At 33.5% G+C, this 27,916-nt stretch overlaps 4 protein-coding genes across 6 annotated transcripts in view; 2 read left to right on the top strand and 2 right to left on the bottom strand.

Annotated features, from left to right (window-relative positions):
- Positions 1–4,892, bottom strand: part of LOC130653584 (kinase D-interacting substrate of 220 kDa-like) — a 42,964-nt gene extending 38,072 nt beyond the window's left edge. The window contains exon 1 of one of the 3 annotated variants that reach the window (XM_057456098.1): positions 4,766–4,892. The gene's annotated coding sequence lies outside the window, so the exon portion shown is untranslated. Of the gene's footprint in view, positions 1–10; positions 296–2,378; positions 3,320–4,765 lie in introns of those variants that run through there. The other 2 variants (XM_057456097.1, XM_057456099.1) reach the window with 2 other exon arrangements.
- Positions 4,893–4,910: 18 nt separating this feature from the next.
- Positions 4,911–7,250, top strand: LOC130653587 (glycoprotein 3-alpha-L-fucosyltransferase A-like). The gene is made up of 2 exons (XM_057456102.1): positions 4,911–6,161; positions 6,575–7,250. The coding sequence occupies exons 1-2, from the start codon at positions 5,020–5,022 to the stop codon at positions 6,969–6,971; spliced, it is 1,539 nt and encodes a 512-aa protein (XP_057312085.1). The 5' UTR covers positions 4,911–5,019; the 3' UTR covers positions 6,972–7,250.
- A 5,787-nt stretch (positions 7,251–13,037) lies between these two features.
- Positions 13,038–16,260, bottom strand: LOC130654572 (oligosaccharyltransferase complex subunit ostc-B-like). Its single transcript, XM_057457181.1, has 4 exons — positions 16,049–16,260; positions 13,763–13,836; positions 13,220–13,437; positions 13,038–13,141 (listed from the first exon to the last, which is right to left on the bottom strand). Exons 1-4 carry the CDS (start codon positions 16,185–16,187, stop codon positions 13,120–13,122), a joined length of 453 nt encoding a protein of 150 aa, XP_057313164.1. The 5' UTR covers positions 16,188–16,260; the 3' UTR covers positions 13,038–13,119.
- Positions 16,261–18,394: 2,134 nt separating this feature from the next.
- On the top strand, positions 18,395–22,647 carry LOC130654571 (cyclin-dependent kinase 1-like). Its single transcript, XM_057457180.1, has 7 exons — positions 18,395–18,529; positions 18,640–18,799; positions 20,449–20,566; positions 21,170–21,340; positions 21,479–21,642; positions 21,721–21,862; positions 21,965–22,647. The coding sequence occupies exons 1-7, from the start codon at positions 18,475–18,477 to the stop codon at positions 22,076–22,078; spliced, it is 924 nt and encodes a 307-aa protein (XP_057313163.1). The 5' UTR covers positions 18,395–18,474; the 3' UTR covers positions 22,079–22,647.
- The last annotated feature ends 5,269 nt before the right edge of the window (positions 22,648–27,916 follow it).

Here is a 27,916-nt window from a genome sequence, read left to right as displayed (position 1 = left end):
TAAGACTTACTGATCCACTCAAATTAATGACTTTCATAGCCAGAAACAATTTATAAGCATTTGCAATGAAGTTAACATCAACCTCTGCACAAATCTTTTTTTTTTTTTTTTAAATAGTTCATTATGATATACTACCATAGCTAAGCAATAAAAAATAATATATATAATAGATTAATATATATAATAGATTAGCAAAGTATCTATGATTTTTTTTGTATTGAATCAAAAAGGATTTAAAGTAAAAGGTTGTGAAATTTACTGATCTATAACCTGCCATACTGGGCTACAGTACAGTCTGAATGTAATCTACCGCGCGCGAAACTTGCATGAATAGTTACATAGAACAATAACATTGTGATAGCTTTTGTTTTTTTAAGAAAATAATTGCCTCGCTGATAAACAATGACCCCACGCGATCGATTGTTTAATCACAATAGGTTGCAAGGTCAATTTTAGCATCTATTTTGCGCAAACTCTTTTGAAAATTTTAATTGCAGTAATTAAATATAGAAGTCTAAATTGCATTTTAAAAGTTTAAAAACGAAAAGCGGCGATAGAAATGTTTTTTTAAATTGCATTTTAAAAGTTTAAAAACGAAAAGAGGCAATAGAAATGTGTTTTAAGATCACATTTTAAAAGTTTATAAACAAAAAGAAGCGATAGAAATGTTTTTTCAGATCACATTTTAAAAGTTTATAAACAAAAAGTGGCATTAGAAATGTTTTTTTTAGATTGCATTTTAATAGTTTAAAAACGAAAAGCAGCGATAGAAATGTTTTTATTTGTTTCAATAAAAAAGTATGCGGAAGGATTATTTTATGTTGTTTGTTAAGAAGGAAATGTTTTCATCGAGAAATGTAGATATTGTATTTATTTCAGAATATACGCCATTTGTTTTACAAAAATAAACCGTAGTTGTATTCTTTTAATAAAAAAATGCGCAAGTCATTTAATAGTTGTGAACAATACTTCTCAATGTTTTTTTAAATTAGACGCGCTGGAATCTTTTTAAGTAATTAAATCAACAAAACATTCTCGCGCAATGTAATATGAAACTTCGCGAAAGATTTTTATTATTTAATTATTTCATGTGAATACTTAAGGGAATAGCTTATCAATACATTTACACAATGCATCTTGCTATTACAAGAAATATAATTGCTCCGATATTTCTTCGAAAGTGCATTGTTTTTTAAAACGCAAATATAAACTCGCAATACACTTAATGGATTTAATTATAACAAAAGACAAACGACTGCCGTCCTCCACGCAAAGGTGTGATATTAGCGTGTACGCGGTAGATAACATTCAGACTGTACGGTAGGTGTGATTACTTAAGTAAATATGATAGCAGAAATAAGGTATCCTCTTTAACCTCATTCCTAGGGGTTGTTGTATATAAAAAATAGCCTTGCAGTCATTTGAGACAAGGTCTTCTAAATCACCCAGTGATAAAAACACAGCTGATATAGCTAGCTATGTATACCTAATAAAAAATAATCAATAAAAAAGAATTGCCAAAGCTAGTTTGAAGCATTTTAAAGAACTCTGCTTCAATGCATCACACAATACATTATGACACTAATTTTTTGCTAAGAGCTTTTATTGTTCATGTTATATATAGGAGGCAACTGAACTATATATTCTGGAAAAAACAATTTCATTTTTGCGTTGTTATATATTTAGCCTAGCTACAAGCTACAAATTTGGTCTGTGTAGTTCAAATTGATCATTACTCCACATTTAGGCCAAAGACTTTCCCAGAAATAATAGAAAAACAGGGTAGCCGCCATAGATTAGTGGTTATAGCTCTCGTACTCAGTGCGGGAGACCTGGTTTGATTCCTCTTGACGGCAATTCAACATGGGCGAGTGAATGTTACCATAGCCCCGGGTTAACCCAAGCCATGTGAGGGAAATTGGGGAGATGGCACATTATGTGGGCCGTTGGATGTTGCCAGGAGTTGTCTAGTAGAGTGCGGACCCTAATTGGGTCTGCATAGCTCAAAAAGAGCATTAAATACTCTAGGACTCTCCATCTAAGCCATGGCCTTTCCTGGAAATAATAGATAGGGTATATCCCTCGATATTTGTGAGGCTAGCCATGTAAAATATGCACATCTATCTATCTAATAGCTAATATCCTCAATATTTGTGACGTAGTGTATATTCGTACGCACTTTTGCCCATTTTTGCGTGTATATGTTCATCCGCTATTCGTACGTAAAGTGCTTTAGGGTTAGGGTTAGGATTCTTTTTCCTTTTTTCTACGTATGAATAGCGCTACGCACTATTAATACGCACTTTATGTCATATTAAAGTGCGTACGAATATACAGTTCCTATTTCTGAGGCTAACCATGTAAAATATCTATCTAACCTCATGACATTTTCAACAGGGTCTTAATTCTATCTATGATAAAATCATATTTTAACCCACACCATTATTATACAAGATTCTTTTTGTGCTTAAACACATACGACATATTATTTTTTCTTGTTATGCTGAGAACAACAACGCACCTTTGCTACCATTTATTTATATCAATAAATAGTCCAAAATTACAGGTAAAACCCAGCCCGTGGCCCCGCGTAGGTCCTGCCACTGTTACGGTTTGTTTTGGAATTTTTGTGGCACAAAGAATTTCAAAAATCTTGTTATGCTTACCCGGGAGACCCAACATAACTTTTCTTACCATCAGGAAAGCGGATACTTAAGGTGGAAAAACATACGCTCGGTCTCAAACAATTTTTCTGTGGTCCAACTTCGTCCCCAAGACTATTTGCTTTTCACGGCGCTGCGCTTTCTGATATGAGGTCTCGAGCTTATCTGCGGTCAGGATTCTGACCGCGCGTTTTGATTAGTAAATTCTATTGTTCTTTGCTCACGTGGTCAATATCGTAAAATCTTATGTTTTAAGCGAGAACAAATATAATTAATTCTTGTAGTATTTAAGAGGGTAACATGTGCTCATTTTTTGATTGTAATTCGGGGTTTGCTGTTAAGCGGATTTGAATTTTAGGGATTTGCTCTGGTATTTGTTTGCGTCTAAGCTTTCGTTTGAGAGAAAACTGAATTAGATCGCCTTGAAGAAAGCTTGGTAACTTGGCTAAGTTATGCTTTAATCAACAACAGCGAAAAGTGTTCTTAAGCTTTTCTTTGTAACCCTCTTTTGATGTTCAACATTTTTTTAAACAGAAAAGATATTTAAAAAAATCACAATTAAATTAAGCAACAATGAATATAGGTAATCTGGCAGCACAAGCCGCAAAAACAGAAGCATATGGTAAAGTATTTTATTAGAAGTTAAACTTTTGACTTATCTGTTTTTTACAAAAAAGACGACCCTATGGCGATTCCATACTAAATTTTATGTCACTCTCATCCCTAGGGATTTTTTTCCTTTTTGATAGAAAGTTTTTTTGCCGTTATCTCTCATATCAAAAAAACGAGGGTGAATCTTGTCTATATGAAATACATACTTATTTCTAATAAAACAAAAGGATTCTCTCTCCATATCCCGTGCACGAAGCATCATATCACATTTACAAAGGGCGATCTCTATCACTTTCAACATCAGGTTGGCTAGCTTGTAAAGGGTGATTTTTACGGAGCGAATTGTGAATGGCGAATTCGGCGGCGAATTAGCTGCGAGTTATCTTTTTAATTTTCACGTAAAACGAAAAACATGCGGCGAATTTAAATTACTAAATGTAACCAATCCATTGAGTAATAAAAAACAGACAGCTAGTTTGAATTATTTCCAGTAATGAGTTTTTCTAAGAATAAACATCGATTATTGGGTTCTGATTGGTTTAAAGTTTACAGTGAATTATTTTGCCGCTAAAAGTAGAAACTGTCGTGAACCCCCCGTAATATTTATAAGTGTTATTTGTTTTTTAAAATGATTCAATTGCGGAATATATAGAAAAAAACTTGAAGAAGATAAGGTTATAATTATTTAAAAGATGTTTCGCATAATTTTAGTTTAATCTACATAAGTGGAAAAAAGATAGTTTTAGAAATAGGGTGTTTCCCTTTTGTTGTTTTCATACGAAAAGAGATGATATTGAGAAAGTATACGGTTATGTTTTTTATGTAAACCCTTAGCCTAGAACTAAGGCCTGTAGTCTGGATTACTTTGAATAATTTTTCACACCCTTGAATAATTTTTGCACCTCGGATAATCGTTGTAACCTTAAATGTATCTGAATGCATTAAGGAGTGTTCTTTTTTTCAAAGATATTATTATGTAAGTTTTTAAGTGTACAATATGTGAGATTTTCTTGAATAGTTTTATGGTTAAGAATATGAATGATTTTTCTTGAATCCAAACGTTTTTTTATTTTCTTGAATTTTGCTGCATATGATCAACTATATATGTTACAAGATATAGGAAGCGCTTTAAAAGGATGTCTTGAGGATCATTATCAACCTGTTTGCCATGTTCCGTGGTCTCCTAGCGCCCAGGCCGTAAAGGCTATCTAACATCAACTTCGTTTTCAGCGTACCTTATTGTCGTGCTTGGGCAGAGAGTGATGTATACACCAAGTATCAATACGAAGCTGCAAAGGATATGATTTTCACAAAAAAGGACTTTATAATTTAGAGTATTTCAACAGTATTGCCTCTAAAACGCATTCTGCAAAGATAATTCATATTCTTATTAAAAAAAAGACGCGTGCATATGGTTTATAGAGATTATAACAAATTTACTTTACAGTAGAATAACTAACATTGCATAAATTATTTCTTTTATTACTTACCCGTACATGCGCTCAATATATCATTCATTTCATTTTATTCACTTTTTATAATAGGTATTAATGGTTTACACTTTAGTCAACCAATCAACGGTTGCTACAGGCGTTTTTCGATAAATGTTTTATATTGGAATTTTTGAAATCTCTCCAAAGATCTTTATAAAAAGCTTTTGCTAATAATGTTTTGCATAAGCTTGACAGCTGCTTGTTTTTCGTAAGAGAATTGTTTAGATAGCAAACAATGACGTCACAATCAGATGTTTTCTGGTGAAAAGTATGCAACTACAAATTCTTTAGCTAGGATGAGAATTAAACTTAAAAAGACTCTTACTTTTATTTGCCTTATTATCTTGATTTGTTGTTTGTGGACGTTTTTAAGACATGACATTGTGCTGCAAAATTTGAAACCGTGCAATATGTCGGCTTTTATAATCAATATAAGACATAATATAACAAAAAGTCAAGAAGAAGAAGAAAAATATCACTCTGGGATAGACAGTAGCAGCATAGTGCAGTTCGCACATCGCAACGATTCTCGTAATGAATCGAAATGGTCGTTAATGCAGGTTGTAAATTATCTAAAAGGAAATCGCCTGATGTCTTCTTCAGAAATACATGCTTACTACAAAAACGAAAAAAAATCCACCAAAAAATTTGAAACCTTACTATCATTAAAACAAGATTTTAAAATACTAAGGACATTGTTTAAAAGCCAGAGTGAAATACACCATACACACTCTGAAGATCGCATTGTACAGCAACTTCAATTGCGATTAAACGTTGCGAGACCGAGAACTGTGTTAATATGGGATAGTGGCAACAACATGAACGCTCGACAGTTGATTGAAAATAACTGTCCTATTAAAAATTGTAGATTTACAAAAAATAAAGAAAAAATAGATTCCGTTGATGCAGTATTATTTCATTTCCTACCTTCTCGACTTAACAGAAAGCGAGAGCAATCACAGCAAGTTTGGATTTACTACCAATTGGAATCAGCTCAGAATACACCCAAAACGACAGATAGTGGATTTATTAATTGGACAGCGACGTATAGAAGCGACAGCATACTAAATACCCCGTATGAAAAATTTTCAACGTTTAGAAATATTACATATTTACCAAAAAAGTTAAGTCGTAATTATGCAAAAGGAAAAACTAAGTTAGCCGCTTGGTTTGTTTCTAATTGTGGAGCATCCAATGGACGTATGGAGTTTGTGAAAGAACTTCAGCAATATGCAAGAATTGATATTTATGGCCAGTGTGGCAAGCTGAGTTGTGATCGATACTCAAAAGATTGTTTTGAAAAACTAAAAAAGGAATATAAATTTTATTTAGCGTTTGAAAATTCGAATTGCCGAGATTACATAACGGAGAAGTTTTTCTTAAACGCTTTAAGGTAAGAATGTCATCTGTGTCCGCGGCGCTTTTGGCTTACAAAAAGAGTTTCCAAAAGTATACATTATCTCTTTGGAAATTCTTTTTTTACCCTTTTTTTAAATGTCTTCTAACATTGCTGAAGCTTTTCAAATTAGTTTCCTAAAAAGTTAGAACAGGCCTATTTCATCCGAAGATTCCATTTAGAAGATAAATTCATAGGTCAAGTGTCAACTATATTGTAAAAAAGTAACTCAATTCTAAACTGGACTTTCAACTTTTGCTGTTGGGCAGGGGGACTATTATTTCCTTGTAGCATACCTCTCTTGTTATTTTGTAGTAATGATATCTCACTAATTCAAAAGGTGGTCACCGTCTAATGCACTTGACAAGCATATTCGAATTTCCAAATAATGTTCCTTCCTTATTTTATAGTAACGATGTTTTGCCAATTGTTATGGGTGGTCATCCTGACGACTACAAAAAGCTTGCTCCACCGAACAGCTTCATACATGTTGACCACTTCCGAAGTCCGCGCGAGTTGGCAGAATACATGCACATACTTGATAACAACGATCATTTATACAACGAATATTTTCGGTGGAAAGGAACTGGAGAGTTTATAAACACTAAATTTATTTGTCGCTTGTGTTCAATGTTGCAGCTGGCTCCGGACTTTTCAATGTGGTATCCAAATTTATCGCAATGGTGGCGATCAAATGGTACGTGTATTTTACCGAATAGAGAAAATGGAGAGCGATGGGCATCTTGGAGATACGCTTCACAAAAGGAAAATAAAACTGGGACGGTATTTTTCAATTTTACTTTATAGCGCTGCTTCGATCCGCTTTTCCAAAATTTTACTTTTTAATTTACCTTTTCTTGTACTGGACAATTTTGTAAATAATTTTTCTACATAACTTATGTGCAAGTTGCTGCTGCTGTTGTTGTTGTTGTTGTTGCTGTTGGTTTATTCCTTAGAAAAATTAGCTTTAGCATATACATGAACAGAACGAATGTTAATAGAGGTTTTACTGTACATATTGTTTATACATATGACTGAAGTTCCCATCTTGTATAAATATTTATGAAATAAAATGAAAAAAATAAAGATATATATAATTCACTGATTCTGCAACGATCTGTGTGAATATGTTTTGTTATCCATGATAATTTTTCGCTGTCTGTGGTTTTGTGTTTGCATGCTTAAATTGTCATTTCTTTGTTAATTTCCGCCAGCGAAGGCGGAATCTTTAAAATCGCCTGAGGAGATAGAGAGATAGAGACAGCGCAGCTAGGCTGGAAGCCCGAAATTTATCCAGGCTAAAGCTTAAATCCTCGTTTTGACAGATTTTTTTTTTGAAAACGAGGCTAAAATGACTTTTAAGTCAATAAGAATCCTAACAGTGCAACAAATTGTTTTATTTTCCATTGAACAATAATTTATTTTAAAGTTTATATGATGTCGAAAGGTAAAGCTCGTGCAGTGTGTAGCATAATGAAGATCGTCATTTCCTTTTGTACAATTTTGCAAGCACGTAGACTAAAGCTATATTCAGCAGTTGAAGAGGAATTGTTGAGGCTGAATATTTTTGGTGAAAGATAATGTATTATAGTTTTAAAATCGTGACAAGTGTGTTATAAAAGAAAAAAATAAGAATATGTAGTCTGAAAATAACCTTTCGTACTGATTATGTAAAAAAAATTTGCTGCCACCTTTAAAGATATTTTCCAAGCTGTATTTCAGAGAAAAAGAGAAAATAGACAAATTTTCAGCCTTGCCGTTGTTCTTATTTTTATTGTTCATCAATTGTCAGGTTTATTATTTTTTCTTGTAAAATTGTACTTATAGAGAAATGAAGTTTAGTTAAGTTAAGTTAGCTATGATTTATAGTTACAATAATAATCAAAAATTGAATTTTGAAATTTTAGAATATTCAATGATTTTGTTCCCCCATATTACTCAGTCCTCTTCAAAGTTCCGTACTTTTTTAGATTATTGCTAATGGCGGAAATCGGAGTCGGAGGGCTTCTTGTTTTATTTTCAAAACGTTAAAACTAACGGAAAGTTATATTAAGTCAGTTCTTTGCTTCTTCAATAAAGAAAAAAAAAATGATCCTTTCACGATCAACTATTTTTTTGTTTTTTTAAGAACAAAGTTTCACAAATTTAATACAGTTCTTTCTTTGATGAGATTTCTTCGATTTCTTGGCGGTTGTAAAAATAATTTTCTATTTAATGTTTTTCACGTAAAATCAAAACAACACGTCGCGTCACGTCTTGGCTAATGTAAATCCTGCTAATGCTTGATTGTGGTTAAAGCCAAATACAACCACTCGCAATGAATATATCTAAGTTGGTTATCTAGTGTAGCATCTTCTCTTCTGTAACTTGTTTTATCTTTCTTTTATTAACTTTCGCTAATATGCATTTTTACAGATGCATCATTCAGAAATATTGAAAGTAAACACAGGGCCGACGATGAACGTGGGAAGTACTTTTTCCTAAAATTTAAAAGACATGGAAAAATCGATGTGCTCTTTCTGTAATTTAAAATGGAAAAGTACCAAGAATAAAGCAGTTTTAGCCCCCCACCACCCCTTCCCCAATGTTATCGTTCTAAAGAAAAATATTTATCACAAAGAAAGCAGAACAGCGATTTACTCATAGAAATACTTTGGAATCCTGAAACGGAATCAAATTTAAAGGAGAGGCCAACAAGAAACTATTTCGTGACAGCCAGAAAATAAATTTTAAGCGAGAGAAAAATATATATATAGATTTCTAAATCCTAAAATCTGCTAAGATAACTACTGTTATACCAAGTAAAAAACTATATTTCACGACAAACTACATATATATCTTTCTAACAGCATTTTTACAGAAATTCCATGGCTGTATAGGGTAAAAATAAGTAGGTTTTAAATGTACTTTTTAGTAAACAACAAAAATAACACCTTTTACTTGAGATAACCATGAATATTTTACGTACTATAGTAGCAACAGCTTTTTATAACCTTCGTTTAAACTTCTTTGAGCTAAAGAAATATCTGTCATAACCAACAACAATATTTTTTCATGTTTTGAGTCCCTTTTCCACAACATACTACCAACTTCGAACGATAAAATTTGTTATCATGAGATGGCGCCAAATTTGAATAAATATACAGACCGGAAACCTTCAATAACAAACCAATAAGGTGGCTTTATCTTTCTTCCTTGGTTTTTTACTTTCTTTATCTTTACTCGCTATTGGCAAGTTAAGTAGTATCAAATAATAAAAATATGTTCTTTACATGTTGTTCAACATTTTTGCCATTTTGATCTTCAACTTTTTCTTATTAAATCACCATCGTGACCATCACAATGAAGAGAAATATATCCCATTGTTTTTTAATTTAGCCATTCGTTTGACAAATGCGTAAAAATACTCAATTAAAAATAACTCAGCACTCACAAAAATGTAAACAAAATGATGTATGGTTTATAGTTATAGTTTATGGAGTAGGCGAGCAAGCTAATCAGTCTGGTCTTTAAAATCAACACTTATCATAAACTTTTATTCAGCAGCCGTGCCGCAGCGCAGTTCGCCTCTTCCTTAAGCTTTTTTCTTGTAAAAAGCAATTCGCATTGTATTCGCGACGAAGTCCTTGGTAACGCAAACACGAACAAGTAAAAAAATGAAACTTTCTTAACATCTGTAGCTCGAACTTTTGCACAATCAATTAAAAGTAATTCAAAAGATTTTTTTCCCGTTTTATTATTTCACCATGTATTCTGTGCTATTTAAAATAATAACTAGAATCTAAAGATAGATTTCTCTGACTTTCAGTAGCACTTTAGCACAAGGTATTCTTGCATGCAAGTCGTATCTTTGCAAGTGCAGCGCCTTACACATGTTGAAATTCTAAACACAATAATAGCAACTGTGTTAGCTGTTTTGGTTTCTTTTGATCAACATGTGCATAGCATTACATTCTTAAAAGCTATTGCTGGGGAAAAATAGTTTTTAAGGGGAATAAGAATGCATATAAATAGACTTTTTAAAGTCTATTTATATGCATTTCAAGAATTTTTAAAGATTTTTAAGTTTATTTATATGTTTTTAGTTTTATTTAAGTTTATGTAAGCTTTTTAACCGATTTTTGAGAGTATTAATAAAAAATCTTTAGCATCTGAATTTTTCCAACACTTGCCGAAGATTTTTTCACAAACTTTTAGGAGAGAGTTATGATCTACCTTAATGGCTGGTAAAATGACCAGTCTTTACAGATATGTGTAGATGTGATTGACTGTCAAATTTTCAGACAGAATGAGAGTTAAACAGAAAAAGCTTTTTACTTTTATTTGTTTCATCATTTTTATTTGCTTTTTGAGGACGTTTTTAAAACATGAAATTGTTGTGTTACAAAATTCAGGAACATGCAATATGTCGGCTGTTATAATCAATAAAACACACAATTTAACGAAAAGTGAAGAACAGAAATATCAATATGGGATAGATAGTAACAATACTCATACCAACGAGATATCACCGAATGATGTGCAATCGGAGCTCAAGTACAAACCAAACAATCAAATTTCCCGCTATTAGGAAGATAATGTGCTGGATTACTTATAAAAAAAAGTTTGTAATTTATATATTATATTTAACTCGTACAATCCCTCTCGTAGGGTGAGGGTAAAAAATATTTGACAAAGCAGGCATATTATCCAAGAACTGTAGGATTTGAAGAATCTTCCAATAAAAGTGAAGTAAAGGCATACAAATTATAGAAACAACAAAGATCTCGATTGTCGGTGAGAAATAATTGTGTGAGATATAACTGCTATACAACGTGAGAGGAGGACGTTAAACGGAAATGAAATTAACAGCATTGAAAAAAGCGACTGTCCACATGATGTTTCGAGTTAAACTTCGTCACTTTTAGACAAGTGCACTGTTTTATCTCATACCTTTGTTGAAATTTCACTCCGGACAATTTGATCGAAGTGAAATGTCACTCAAAGTTATTTCCAATTCTGCGTAAGTAAAAAAAAAAAAATCATGTAAACATTCCTAAGAAGTATACCGTGGTCCAGTTTAAATTTCTGCCTGTCCTCATACAAAGCATCCTTAGGGTTTGTTACCGGATGTCAGAGTCGCTACCGCTTATTTGATGTCTTCAATGTCCAAAAAGCAAGAGTCTCTCGTTAGTGAAGCATCAACCTCTTTGCATGAAATTTACATAACTCTTAGACCAGATATGTCCCGAAAACTATTGTTTTAGTTGTATTATTCCCTGTTTTCGCCTTTTTTAATATACTCGATCCAAGTTGTGATGTTGCTTACCAGTTGTTTCATTTATATATATATATATATAACAAATAACATAGTTGGGAAGATTTTTAACACGAGCACAACCTAAATTTCAAATAATCCTGGGCGCATTTCAATCCGTTTTTTTTTTTATTTATAATTTTTGGCATAAGCAATCAACTTTATTTATAAGCGATTTTGTTTCTAATGGCTTTAGAATTAGCTGAAAGCTAAAGTAGTCGTCGTGACTTCACATGAAAATTTAAATGTTCCTTCCTTATTTTATAGTAACGATGTTTTGCCAATTGTTATGAATGGTCATCCTGACGACTACAAAAAGCTTGCTCCACCGAACAGCTTCATACATGTTGACCACTTCCAAGTCCGCGGGAGTTAGCAGAATACATGCACATACTTGATAACAGCGACCATTTATACAACAAATATTTTCGGTGGAAAGGAACTGGAGAGTTTATAAACACTAAATTTATTTGTAGCTTGTGTTCAATGTTACAACTGGCTCCGGAGTTTTCAATGTGGTATCCAGATTCATCGCAATGGTGGCAATCAAATGGTACGTGTATTTTACCGAATAAAGAAGATGGAGAGCGATGGGCATCTTGGAGATACGCTTCACAGAAGGAGAATAAAACTGGAATCGTGTTTTTCAATTTTACTACTTTTTAATGTTGCTTTAATCCACTCTATTTAATTCGAAGTTGCCTTGAACTTGGAATGTACTTTAATCTAAATTTGACTCCAGCACCCATTAAAAAAGGATCGTTGACTCCAATCGGAAAAACCTTTGGGTTGTCTGAAAACTCTTGAATTTTTTAGATATACTTTTGCGAATCCACAAATTAAAGATTTTTCGCGAGAAAAACTTTAACGATATCTCATATTGCAAAGTTTTCTACATAGGATGGATATGTTTATCACTCTGCCACAAATGAACAATGCAACAACTCAGAATGACGTTGTTAAGGATAAATACGAGACTTTAGTTAATTTTTTAAGATCATATGTCTGAAGCGTTTTTTCATAAAGGGTTTTTTAAAAAATTTTACTGGTTGTCCCACTGCGTTGAAAGTTGGCTGCTCTAATTACCAAGGCTGCCAAAATACTGGTCTAAACGCTATAAGCTGCGGCCAAGAAACGGTCTGAAGTCTATGTAAATATATATCACAAGTTAGACATGACCGCCATTTGAAGTCTCTTCAGATCGACAGGAAATGCGTTTTCGCAAGCATTAGCCAACGAACTAAGTGAGTCATGTCAATTTAGCTCGATTTAAGGGGCGTTGGCTAAAAAACACGCAAAATACTGTTTATGGACACCAGGAAGACACCATTTTCTCCACTGCCTGCTAATTAACGATACTATCTGTCAGGACAGTTGTTTTATACGACGGAAGACAATCAGCTAAGCAATGTTCGTTATTTAGGGTGTCTTCTACGTTGAAATTAACGTGGTTTTTGCCAGTGCAATCCCTTCCTATCCGTTAATTAGAGGTGTTTGCCGCCTGGAATATCCGTGGCGGAAAAGTAATCACCCAAGCCATGCACACAGTTTTACGTGAAAGAATTTTCAAGAGGAAATTCGTATATTGTTATACTTAGTAAAAAATTTAAATTACAAAGCTTGAGCGTTTCATAAAAAGCAGTTGTTTTGTTCTGGTCCTTAATAGGTAGTTAAGTAGCCCCTAAAAAAACAAAGCAAGCAAAATATTACCACATAGTACTTAATCCAACAACAAAAATGTAGAAACTTGAATACTTACGGTAATTTCATTCTCATAAACAGTCTACACATGAAGAAGGGCACAATGACACAGAGAAATCCAAAGAACAACAACAAGAATCTGTTTAATTTCGGTAATCCTGGGCCGTTAGCTTTGTCTATGATGATGTAACCCAATCCACCAACAGTAAACAGAAAACTTGCAGCAAGCCCTTCCATGATGTACTGTCCATTTACACGGTAAGGCATAAATGCAACCTATGGGAGACAAATCTTCACCTATACTGCAATAAGTTCAGTGTTAATAGTGTTTGACCTGACATAAATACTTATATGTCTGGTCTAATGTAGCTTGGCATACTATTTTTTCTTTTTATTCCTTTTTTTTTATTCTCAACCAATAGCTCCTGTGTCTTTTTAGGAAAGGAAGAAGATTGATTTTATTTCATAAAATCTCAATTCTAATAATGCCAAACGTGTTTAGGTTAGAATGACTCTAGGTATGCATATTAGCTGTATTGCCTTGTTTAGGTAGTAAATTGAAGATGATGAAAAAGTAAGCTAAAAGAAAAAAAAAGTATACTGGTTTGCTGTTTCCATGTTCATCTGTAGTCGAGCCAATACTAGGTGGTTCCACAATTACATCATAGATAATACCTAAAAAAAATTGTAAGTTTTAAAACAGTGACCGAATACATTATTAGTGACGTACCAGTAAAAAATGGATCTTTTTTAACATCATCAAAATTCTTTTTTTTTATATATTTAAAATCCATTTTTCACTATTCAGTGAATAAGTTTACCAAAAATTAAACGCATATCATCAGTAATATTCGACAAAACCAAATTAATTCAAAAATTGGGAATATTGAATATTTTAGGCATGTGACATCATTTTTTAACCCATAACGTCATCAAATTATATAAGTTTTATCACCTAGCTTCGGATTTATGACCTGCAGGCACTTTTGCCTGGGATTTTTTGGTTTACCTACACCAAAATTCAATTGAAAATTTTTTGAGCCTCGACTACATTAAATAATCACTAGTAGTTAAATTTAATAATTGTGAAATATGCTAAAATTTATTTAAAATGCTGACTGGTAAAAGGGGCTTTAAAGTCTGCACGCTTTATGGGGCATGCGGCTTAGGCTGCTATGTCCCCCTGGGTTGATAAGTTCGGAAAAAAAATAACAAAAAAATTATAACCAATAAGTACTAATAAAGATCCTAATCTTGGGATTTATTTTTTCTATGAGGATCTTTTTCTACTAGAATTTACCTTGTCTTTTTTATTGCTTGAACCTCGCAAAAAAATTAAATCACTCTGAGAAGACAAAGAAGTGACAGAATCTTCACCCATCGTCTTCAAATCCTGTTGAGCTATGCACACTGTATGTCATCACAAATCAACAAAATGAATCTCAACCAAATTAGCTTTTGTTCAACAAAATTTGGACAACTGGGATGTAAATCACCAGGACGCTTTGGGTGATTCTTTTTTTGTTTAACCCTGCACAAATGACCAATGAATTTCTGATAAGTTGTTTTAAAGGTTGACCTACATTCAAAACCAGAGTTATGTAGCAGCTGGTAGCCAGATCGTAGTTAGAGCTTTTTGTTTAGATAATTACGTAAGGGGGAACTAGAATACTTTCACAGTTATACTTATACAAATCTAAATTTTAAATTTTGTATAAGAGGCAGCAAGCCAATGATCAATCCTATATCCAACACAGACAAAAGTCAACATAGTCAACCCAGCCTACAACGAATAATTCTCAGAGAGCTGTCAAAATAACAACAAAACAATGAACAAGACCAAAAAACTAGTCAGGGCTCTCTTTGGTTAACTTTTATGTGATTACAGTGGTCATTGGCTCACTGGCTAGTATATCCTATACAGTGTAACTTTTTAGATGGCATTTTAAAACTTAGCTTTACAGTGTAAATACAGGCCCATAGCCCTTTTTAATGCATGTTTTCTGTGGTAAGCCCTTCTGGCTATAAAAATTGAGTGGCAGGCAAAAAGATGCAGGCAGGGGTGAAGTGGGATCCTTTTAGTCTGTTTCTTCTCACAAAGGTATCATTTTGCATGAACCAGTGGTCATTTTTTATATCTATTGTTATCTCAGTTATTGGATTATAATTATGGTCATGTTATACTTTTTCTGAGGGCCCAATGATTTGAGAATGTTTTCTAAAAAATATTTTAATTTTTGAAATATTTTTGCTAGTCATCAGAAAGCAAGAAAATGTACGGGCGAATTTGGGTGACTTTTCAAATAAAATTGGCGGTTGTCCCCCGAAACCACCCGCACTTTCCCGAACTAGCCCGGAACATTCCCCAAATGCAATTCCTTGTAACAAACCATGTGGACAATAGTTCGGAAGAAGTTGCTTGAAGAGAAAGGAGTTAATAAAGTTTATATAGAAGTTATTTATAAAATAAACTTTATCAAAAACCATCAAAAACAGTTCTTTTAAGAACTACCACCACATAGTAAGTTTATTTTAATTTTTAGCTATAGTTTTTTTTAATTATATTAGTGTCTGTTTTTTTTTCAGGCATTGTTCGGGCCTATGCGGATTTTTTCGGGTGAATACTTGAAGTTTTTTAAAAACGCCGAACTCGCCCGAAAATGCACACACTTTTTAAGGCGTATGCAGCTTCACCCTCGTGAAAATGTACACATTCAAAAAGGTCTATAGCCTGATAATGCATGCTTGTAACAATGAAATAATATATCTATATTGTAGGTCATGTCTACAAATCTGAAGACTCAGATTACGACACGATGTCTCTGAAGACACTCTGTTTTCTGCATAAAATTTATAAGCAAAGGTATTATCTAGTTAAGCTACCTACCCCCAGTCACCAGAAAATATGATAGAAGTACTAATGAGAAGACAACCATTGCCGAAGGAGCCTTTATCCATGACGGTTTCTTCAGTTTAAGATTAGGCAGTTCTAGAAACTGAAATGGTATACTATATAGTGCCTCCATCCCTTCGATTGATCAGACGTAAATGGCGGATGGCGACGTGTTTTGTTTTTATTTTCTTGCCGCTACGGTACTACGACTTTTGCTATAGAGCCACAGAGAGTTAGTATATTACCAAAATTTTTGCTTTTTGAGGCCATTTAAAAATGGCAGGCTCTTCTTTATTTGGGTTGGTTAATGAGCAAAGTACTTGGATTCTATTGGTCTACGTTCAAAAAAGCGGCTATTCGAAAAACAGTGCACGATACTCTTTGGAAAGAAGTGGATGGGATTGTTTCGCTTGTGCGGAAATAACTTTCAGCTCTGTCTTTTCCCCAAAATCCGCTATATATTTATCTTTTGCTGTCAAAATTTCTTTCTTTTTATTCTTACGTATAAACAATCTTGTGATTCCATATTTTTGAGACCACAGTTTTCTCTAATTACTGTGGAACTTACAAAATCAGGTACTAGATTTCAAATAATGCTACATTTTCCTTTGTAAGCCTTTCTGGCTCTAACAACTGCGTGGCCTGCAAAAAGATGCAGAAGCTTGCCGAAGAAAGGTCTTTTTCAGCCCATTTATTTCTACAGATACATTTTTGAGGTTTTAGACTATTATCTAGTGTAGATCAATAACTTTGATTGACATAACATATTTGCCGATTCGGTTTGACGTCATAAAAAATTTTTTGGACGTGAAAAGTTTCCGTATTTTAGGTGAAGAAAGTGCAGAGCTAGACACATTTTGGAGTTTTAAGAACAATGTTAGGAAGTTTGAGCACAGGTAATTTTTTGGGGCAAAATAGATAGCTAAGCATCATTTCCAGACAGATTTTCATTGTGGTTACCTTACGTTAGCTAATTATTCTTCCATTTCCACATTTTTTAGCATTGTTCCCCGTACGAACTAGGTTTGTTTTCACCCTGCGAAATTTCAAAAATGGCGGATGTAGCACAAATGTGATTCGTCAATTACGCAAAATGTAATCATCACTACGGGAACAAAGCTGAGCCGAATTGCCGAATATTTTTATATAAAGTCAAAATGATACCTTTGTGAGAAGAAACAGACTAAAAGGACCTCACTTCACCTAGCACCCACATCTTTTTGCCTGTCACGCATTTGGTAAAGCCAAAAGGACTTACCACAGAAAAAGGAAACATTCAAAAAGGTCTATAGATGTGTTTAAATCTATGCCCCCTTTTTATTTGGATCCATCTTTATAAAATACAATGTTTCAGTCTTTTTCAGGAATATTTGAGTAGGTGTGCTATGATTCGCACTTGTAAATCAAGTAACGCGCGCGATGTAAAACGCTTTGTTTTCAAATTAAAAAAAATCTTTATCAACGTGGCTTAAATAAAACTTCAAAATTCATTCAGAAAGTTCAGCTATACTTTAACAAAATTTTTACAGAAAAAAATTTATACTGCCTGTGGGTTTCGTTTTTACAGACATAAAGAAAAAATCCTTTAAATTCGAACCTGCCTGGTTTTCAATTATTTTTTCAAATGAAGAAATTATCTACAATTAAATCCATGATAAAATGTCTATTCCGCCTGTAAGTGCAGTTTTGCAGACTTGCTTCATCCGAACTCCGTCGGCGTTCACCTCCGCATTAGTTAAGAACCGCATGGATGGATATCTTGTGTAAGACCTGGTTACCAACGACGAAGGGGCCAGGCGAAAGAGATTTATGTCTACGTAGTTCTTTTAACTAAGTCAGAAGTCAGTGAATAGCTAGGATGGTCAGGTTGGCTATGAATAGGCTTGCTTGTGGATTAAAAGGATCAGGAAGTGTTGGACCAAGACGGAAATCTATTGGACGTTTTGTTTGACGACTCTCTAAAAATTTCAAGGGCTGCCATCGCACGCTACAAAATGGATTTTAAAGATTTATTTTGAAAACTCAATATTTATTTTTCAGGTGTGCGATTAATCACACGCCTGAAACGATTTAGGCGTGTGCCAAGACGTGCGCGTGCGATCGCACGCCTCTCCTGAAAAAGACTGATGTTTAAAATGGCGAGGCAACCTGTTGGCTGTTACTTTATATCTTTTATAGACCTGTAATTCACAATTTTTATTTTCCTTGTCACATTGGTCCAGACTATCAGTGATATGAAGATGGATAGGACTTCACTTTATTTTCCATTTTTAATGTCCAGCAATGTGCAAAGTAAATACTATTGTTTTCATAAAAATTGTGCTATCATACACTAATAATATCAAATTTATTATTTTTCATTTACAGAAGATCATAACTATTTTTATTATTCTACGTGTAATATTGCATTTATAACAAAGATGGCAAGTGAGCAAAGACTTGAGGCTTACCAAAAAATTGAAAAAATAGGAGAAGGTATTAAATATGTTTCATTTAGCTAATATGCATGTTTTCAGTTGCATATCTTAGGATGTTAAACTACGCAGGTGAAAACTGCTGCTGTAATTTTTTTTTTTGTATTATAGGGACTTATGGTGTTGTTTATAAAGCTAGAGATCGCACTACAAATGAATTTGTTGCTTTGAAGAAGATAAGACTGGAGTGTGATGATGAAGGTTGTCCATCAACGGCAGTAAGAGAAATATCCATACTGAAAGAACTCAGGCATCACCCTTTCATTGTAGAGTAAGTTTATTTTTGCTTGATTAATAGAAACCCACTTCAATGATTTTAATCTTTCCAGGGTTATTTATCTGGAAAAAACGCAAAATGTGCTTTTTCCCACACATGCATTGTTTTTTTAATCATAATGCCTTATCATATTCAGGCTCAGGTAGGGGAAGTTGGGAACGAGAGGGAATCTTTATTAAAAAATTTACTCACCAAAAGCCATACCATGTTAGTTTTCAGAGCCATCAATCACATTGCTCTTTTTTTTGGAAAAAAACTGTCACAATCACCAAACAATAGGAGCTTCTAAAAACAGGTTCACACTTCCCTTGGTCAACTCAGAATTTGGCAAAAAGGCCTTCCTGTTTAGAGTGGAAAGAGTGTGTAATATTAATCTTCCAGACCAAGTGACCTGTATTGGAAGTCTGCTTTCTTTTAAGACTTTTATCTCTAATGTATTTCCTCCTGCAGATTTTTTTAATGACTTTTGCTATTATAATACTTAGTTTTCATATTTTTATCTATTAGGCACATACATGTCAAATTTTAAGGTCCCATAATACCTCTAAAAGCCTTAGATTCTCTATAAAACTCAAGCAATTAGGTTTTACAGGCAAGTTGGTGCCCTTGGATACATCCTTCGTCTTTTGTTTAATGCATTTTGTGTGTGTAACTACTGCGGTTAACATTTTGCGTGACATACAAACGTATACAGGTATTATAATATTATATATTTTGGATAATTTTAAATTTCCAATGTGTTAGGCATAAGCAAACAAAATTTTGCTTCCATTTTTGTTCCTTTTATGACAACATACAACTGTGCTAAGTTTGATTCTATTTGGACAACCCTATTAAAAGTTACTTCTTATTGAATAGGGTTTAACAAATTCTGAGTAACTGCACATGCTTTCTTGATCTTCTAAGGCTTCTATTATTGTCTTACGCTTGTATTGAGGACTCTCAATGTGATATGATACAAAGATTCCATTGTTTAACAATACAACAATGAAGAGCAATGACGAGTGTATATATACTCACAGAATGAGTTGTGGATTCACGAGAATCCCTTTGAAATAGAACAAGAAGCCTGTGGCTTAAAGATTTCCGCCATTAGCAATAATCTGAAAAAAGATATAAAATCGTGACATACATGTCACGATTTTATAGCTATAATACATTATTTTTCACCAAAAATATCCAGCCTCAACAATTCCTCTTTAAATTAAAATTCATTGATAATTAATTAGTTTTGCTGAATATAGCTTTAGTCTATGTGCTTACAAAATTATAGTACAGAAGGAAATGACGTAATTATATAACATCAAAGATGGCGCATTATAAGACAATCTTCATTATGCTACACTGCACGAGCTTTAACTTTCGATTATAAAAAAGTAATGTTCACTGGATAATAAACAATTTGTTGCACTGTTAGGATTCTTATTGGCTTAAAACTCAATTTAGCCTCGTTCTCAGAAAAAAATCTGTCAAAACGAGGATTTAAGCTTTAGCCTGGATAAGTTTTAGGCTTCCAAGCTCTGGGCTGTCTGTATCTATCATCTCTCTCTCTATCTTCCCAGGCAATATTAAAGATTCCGCCTTCCCCGACAGAAATCAAAAAATAACTGTATTATTCATGATTTAAGATTATTATTTTTTAGACTGCTTGACGTTATTCACCAATCTGGAAAATTATATTTGGTGTTCGAATTTTTGTTAATGGATCTCAAAAAATATATTGATACAGTTGGTGGACCTATTGACAAAGCTTTAGTTAAGGTAGGTGCCAAAATTGCATTTTATGCACATTATACAAGGTATTCTACTAATAAAAAAATTAACGTGAAATGAGCAATTTGTTATGGTGGTTAAGTTTGCAGACCCATGGAAAGATCCACTTAGACAATGGAACTGATCTGTCATTTTAATTTGCATGTTGTCAGCAATGAACTGTCTATACACAAAAAATGTGTAGGGTTATAGTGCTAAGTTTTTTGATAATGTCATTAACCTGTCAGTTTAGAAATCCAGCTTTGGGAAATTAGCCAAATTTTGGTCTGAGGTGATTCCCTGGGACATTTGAGTTAAGACCTACTTTTGTGGCACATTTTTGATCATAAAAACATACTCTCTAGTGCCAAATAACCGCCCCGCCCCCCATTCCTTATTGGGACCATGGTTTTCTGTTTTCTATTTACATTTTACCTGTAACTGTGTTATATATTTAATATATTCGCATGCTGAAGGTTAAAGTTACAAGAAAGGAATGCATTTTTAGTTTATCCACCCCCGCTTATTTAAATTCTGGTATTTTTCCAACCCCCTGTTTATTTGGCACTCAAGGGTACATCTGCAGAAAGCATAACATACATTTACATTTAGAGTTACACTTATCAAATCTGCAGTGGCATAGAGTTTTGTCATGAGCATCGTATAATCCACAGAGATTTGAAACCACAAAATTTGTTAATTGATTCGAAAGGATTAATAAAGCTTGCCGATTTTGGTCTTGGTCGAGCTTTTGGAATCCCTGTTAGAGCCTATACACATGAGGTAATTTTTTTTTTTTTTTTTTTTTTTTTTTTTTTTTTTTTTTGCTCTGTAGTTTTTTTTATTCATTAGCTGGAATACTTAATGTTAAATGTTTTGGTTCGGCATATATATTTCTCCATTTACACTATCTGTTCACAGGTTGTGACATTGTGGTACAGGTGTCCTGAAGTATTGCTGGGAGGTAAAAGATACTCTTGTGGCATTGACACTTGGAGTATTGGATGCATTTTCGCAGAAATGGTAAACAGGAAACCAATATTTCAAGGAGATTCAGAAATTGATGAAATCTTCAAAATTTTCCAGTAAGTTGCATATCTGTCTTTTCTTCCAGTTGTGCAATTTTTTAAAGACAGAATGATCATTCTTTTGTTGTCGTTTAGAATAATGGGCACGCCTACCAACGAAATATGGGATGGTGTAGAAGATCTTCCGGAATATAAATCGGTGTTTCCTAAATGGAAACAACAAAATCTACAAAAGCTTTTGCCATCTTTGGATCCTGCAGGAATTGACTTGCTACAGGTAAACATCAGTCAAGTCACATTTAAAGGCTGCTGAAATTTAAGTTTGCAAATACATATGAACAGATTATTCTTTTAAAAAATAATTTCCTTTTATTTCTAGAAATTTTTAATCTATAATCCTGCCCAACGTATATCAGCCAGAAAAGCCATGAAGCATCCTTACTTTTTTGATTTTGATCCATCAACTTTACCAAAAGTACCAGAAGACCTGTAGATGCTTGGAAATAATTTTCAAGCCTTTTAGTATCTTTTCATATCTCGTTCGTGGTGAATTAGAAGACAGTATATTCGCAGAAAGACGCGTAAATCAAGTTGAAGAGGTTATCTTTAACTGAAACAATATATACATGTTCCATGAGCATATTATTTTGCTACTGTATATAGAAATTTATACTTTTACTAACAATAACACAATCTAGTAAATATTTTCTGGTATTTTTTACCGGTTTTATAACATCTAGAAGCTACCATTAAAGCAAGCCTTTCTTTAGAAAAACATTTTGTGCATATAAAAAACTACCCGTTGGATAATTCAAGTATGTGAACCATTCCTCCCAAATTCTGTTTTCTTGCACGTGCTATCACGCACCTAAATCAATTTGAGGTGTGTGAACGTGTTATAACATTTCTTAAGAAAAAACTTTGTAAAGCGTTTCTTTGTTTTTAATTGACTTGGTAGAAATCATAGGGCGCTAACTTTTGTTGGTAGTTCTTTTAAATTCCACGTACGTATTTTACAGATTAATTTATTGTCATTTTTTTGTTATTACATTGTGAGTCATATCCATTGTAGTTTTTATTTACATCCTCTCTCCAGTCTCTTCTGTTTTAATTATTTGCGCTTTATTTTCTAGTTTTTAAGTAGTAATTCCAAAATTTTCATTTCCGCTGAATTAAATGCACGCCAAATTTATTTTTTCTCCATAGCCAACTTAATTCCGCGCCAAAATATGTATGAATGAGATGAACACTAATCCTAAAAACTGTAAGAAGGAAAATATATTTTTACAGGCACGCCTCCTAAAAAATCCATAAATTCTCCGTTTTGGAAGGCTTCCTCAAAACTCCTCCAAAAGTGAATTTTTTTAACATTAAGTTGTGGTTTATCGCCGGTTTTTTTTAGAACTAGTCGTTAGCCCGTGGCAAAATCCACGGGTTCGCCCGTCCTTTTTATACCGCATTGCGTACGTCTCGCTACCTGCGCAGCTAAGTTACCATTTTGGGTGACAGACGGACGGGCAGACGTATACGGGTATTATAATACAGATGCATAGAAATGCTACACAGGTGGAGAAATCATTTCTTCATTCGAATCTATGTTTTAATACCCGTATACGTCTGTCTGCCACGCAAAATAGTGAGAGGCAAAGAACGGCGAACCCGTAGATTTTTCTGCGGGCCACCGACTAGTATTCTAAATTTCTTAAGGAAATCTCTTATTGTTTAGACAGCGTGACCAGCTAGCAAGAAAACTTGGAAAACTGAAGGACAATTCCATCGGAAAAATTGAGAATTTGGTAAATTTTTCAAATGTTTGAAAAACTCAGTCGCAACTATATGAGTACAATTTCAGTGATTGACATCAATTTTTTATACTCAAATCAGCAAAATTTAAATTGAAGTAAAAAAATAGAAACTGTTTGTCGACCCTGTTTGGTTTTTTTTTCATCATCATCATCAACTTATAAAAACCGTTTATGCTACTTATTGAAATTTATATTATCCTCGAAGCAGCTCCTAGAAATAACTACTGGAAAAACGTTATAAAACTTCGAATTTTGTTTCTAAAAATGAGTGGCCGCCCTGAGGGTAATTTCAAGTTGGAAACTAAAACTAAAGGGCGTTGACTGCAAAGTAACTTAGTGACACATGCGCTAGCGTTAGAGAAACAAAAATATAAAATGATTTCCTTACTCCATGTTAGCATTTGGCTTGTTTTAAAGATAGCAAATATTTATTTTTCTTTATTTTCATAACAACAAGGTAAATTAGATTAGATGCTTATGCTTTAGAGAAACTTAAAATTGCACGAATAATATTTTACTTTTCCTAGTAACAGCAAATTCGCACTTCTTGATAATTCTGCACTTTTTGGCTAAATTATCGATTTGCACTAATTAACTTCAACTGCATCTACTTTATTCGGAGAAACTTTCGCGGGAGAAACTTTCGCGAATTTCTCGTTTCTTTTAGCCTTTTAAAATATAGCCATTCGCGAAAGTCGATTCAGTACAAACTTTCTAAATTGTCATTTCGCGAAAGTTTATCCACTAAAATTCACAAAAAAATTAAAATTTATTTCTTGACTCCCCCTCACTTGGCTCGCCCTCCTGATAAAAAAGAGAGACAACTGGCGCTGGAGACGAGACTAAAATAAACTTAGAAATAAACAAAAGCGATGATGCTTCAAATGTATGCATGGCTTATAACCGAGTTACTGGCGAAAAAGACGATGACGACGATCCGTGGGAGCCGGAAGAAGACGAGCCTAAAAAATTTGTTTGATCTGTTTTGTGATTTTGACGATGAACCCAATTTGTAAATAGAAGTTTTTACATGCCATTAGAAAGAAAATTACATCTTTAAAAAACACTTTTCTATCATAAGAAATATAGACCTCTTTTTTATAAGAACATAAAAAATCACGAATCACGAGTTTTTCGACTCGCGAAAGTTTCTCCGAATAAAGTAAAAGTTTCAAAGGCTGAAACACACTTTGCACCTTTTTATTCTACCCTGTTTCTCTACCTTAGAGTATATTGTGCTGCTTCTTTCTGGGCGAACACAAAAAACGCGCATGTAAACCAACCACAACGTGGCTATATATATAATTCCGAATATAGCTATTAAGTCAGCAGGATTTTTTGCTGTTATTACAACTTCACACGATATTTTTCAAATGTCTGAAGAGATAATGCTCACTGCAATGCCATAGTTTATTATTAGTTAACGCATAAACTTTCAAATTCGCGGATAAGTTACATTTACATTTTAGTTTCTTCTTTGGAATAGTTTAACAAGGAATTCTGTGATTATTCATTATTCTCTGGAAAAGTAATGCACTACTATAATGAAAATATATTTATTATATAACAAATATATTGGCGAAAACGTAAGTTCCTATCTAGCAGCAATCCAAAACATTACTATTGCTTCTCCTAAAAATACAAAGAATGTAAATTTTAATAGAAGCTATAAAGCTAGCTGGAATACTTTTAGGGAAAAATATCATAGTCAAACAGCAAAGTTTTTTGTTTTAAAATATATCCCATGCATCGAGAACAACAACAACGACAATGTTAACCCAAGAATTGGGAATTTATTATAAACGCTGCCTCCCAGAAAAGAAAATTGGGTAATTGGACATAACTGCTCATTAGCTTAATCAACGACGAGATTTATGCTTCACTAAGATCTAGACTTATGCTTCACTTAAGCTTCAATTTCTAAAGCCTTGTTCACACTGACGGTATTTCGGAGGAAGTAAAACGGAGTTATACTCTCGACGTAGTGTGAACGACATTTGTTAACACCTTAATACACCAACGCCTCTTTCAACACCTTCACGAAGATAACGATTTTAACGCCATTAGCACCATCAATTTGAACAAGGCCAAGATATTCTCCCAGCTGTTGTATCCCTTTATGCCTGTATGATCTAGAGGGTATGTTCAGTTTTTTCGAGAACCCAGTTATTTGGGCCAATTCTTAACTTTCCTTAAAAGTTTGAATAACCTTGATATAAGTGACTAAAAGTGACGCTATGTAAAACAGGCTTATTGACGTCAATCATCACGTGATTAAAAAGAAGCCATGCTAATTCACAAACGTCACTGTAAATGACGTCAAATATATTGACTGAAATGCAACTTTTTGAACATCAGGACAAACAGCAGCCCAGGTCAGCAAGGTAGGCAAAGATAAACAGACAGTGTCTCTTTATTTACAACAAAAGATTTTTAAACATAATTCTCTATTCTTACTTCACTGCATTAAAGTGTTTTATGATGATAAATTAAAAGTAAGATTTTCCAAAACAAGAAGAAAACAGCTAGAGAGTGCATTCTTTTGCTTATCTAAGAAGCACTAAACTTTTTTTTCTGCTATCTTTCTTCGTTCTTACTGTTCAAGTTTGTTCTTATGTTGAAGATTTCTTAGCTTTAGAATAAGGTGAAGAGAAAAGATGCAAGATATGGTGAACAAAGGAAGAAGAAGTCACTAGGACGAAAGAAAAGAATAACGACACAGAGAAGCAAGTACAATTATTACAAAACAAACCGGCAACTCAGGTAAGAAAAATTTCTTTTACTTTACAGCGGACCTTTATATCTCGAACCCTCTTTGTGGCAAACTTATAATTTAAATCTGGCCAATTCCCTTTTATCATTGCCACGAAAATATCTTGAACTTAATTGACTAAAGAGACCTAGTATAGCACATTTTTCATTTGGTGTGCAATACTGAATATTTGGAGTAAAAATTCTCATTACAAATTCAAAACAAATTCCCTATCCAACATAAAGCCAAGAACTGAAGAAAGCTAAAGCCTAACATTTATAGCCTACAAAGTGCTGTGTTTGTTGTTTTATCGATTCATGCAAAAGATAGGTGAATTTACTGACTGATAAAAATCGATGAAACCGATTAAAAAAACATGAGGCACTCGATAAAAAAAGTTTTACTTTACCGATTTCATTTTATGAACATAACTCTCAAAATATCACCAAATCCAATATTAAACAATCCAACCTAGGTCCTCCTAGGTTCAACAAGAAAAATTAATGTGATTCGATTTAGAAAATGCTAATAGTTCTAATTTGTCATAGGAAACGTTAAATTAAAGTTATATTCGCTCCTCTGCTCAGCTCAGCTGTTGTCCTGCGTTTCTGTTCAATTTGTTGATTAGAAAAATTCGATTTTTTTTTTATTGAATTTTCGAACGATGTTTTCGAACGTTTCTGCGTAATATATTAGTCACTGTACATCCCACGCGCACAATATACCGTATGATTTATCGTCCGTGACATCTACAGATTCGCACATTGTGCCTAAAGGCTCATAAATTTTATCGTTTAAAAGTTGAAGAACTCAAATTTAAAGTCATGTTACAATAACTTAACGTCCAATAAGTAAGATGTGTATACTCTCTCTGTTACGAACTTTCTCTGCCACAAGAACATTCGTTGCGGAAAACTTTTCAAGGAAATTTGAAATTGGAACCAGAGGCGGCCATGAAAGTCTACAAAAGTCATTAAAAGAAGGGGTTGGAAATGCATCTACGACACGTGCCTCAAAATACCGTTTTAAAAGGTACGCTGTATACTCGCACTGCGAATATATCTGCGGTTTTAATCAATCACATCGATAACACACAATGTATAGCTAAATATTCAATGCACCATTGGAGCACTTGTGCTACAAAGAAGACTATAAAATAGACTAAAAATGCTAACCATTAACGAAGAGAGAACACAGAAGACACGCGAGAAAGAAAAAAACATTTAGAAACGATCAGATTTACATGGGATTTAACAGACTTTTACTCAGGTATGTTATTCTCCTACTTTTTAGCAATACACCACGTTGTACATAAAATATAAAAAATGCAACAAAGATGTAAAGACTTGACAATTGAGCACAAGCTCAAGATAAAGTCCGATATCAGCTCCACAGTAAAACTTTGTTTAGCATTTTGCATCTAGTAATAGCTGTATATTGTAAATACGACAGAGATATGCATTGAAGAAGATTTTACGCATTAACTTACAACATGGCTTGAGAAAAACGCTTTCCCGCAACTTTTAAAGGAGAAGCAGAGGCAGCTAACAAAACCTATTGAGAACCATCCAAAGAGGAGATTGGAAACAAATCCAACCCCGACACATGTTTCGAAATGTCATTTTTGAAAGTACGCTGTATACTCGCCATGCGAATATATCTGCGCTTTTAAACAACAACATCAAATAAACACACACGGTATAGCTAAATATTCAATGCACCATTGGAGCACTTGTGCTACAAAGAAGACTATACAATAGAATAAAAATGCTAA

The sequence above is a fragment of the Hydractinia symbiolongicarpus genome, chromosome 8 (genome assembly GCF_029227915.1).
Source record: "Hydractinia symbiolongicarpus strain clone_291-10 chromosome 8, HSymV2.1, whole genome shotgun sequence".
NCBI lineage: Eukaryota > Metazoa > Cnidaria > Hydrozoa > Anthoathecata > Hydractiniidae > Hydractinia > Hydractinia symbiolongicarpus.
This window is presented reverse-complemented; position numbering and strand designations above follow the sequence as displayed.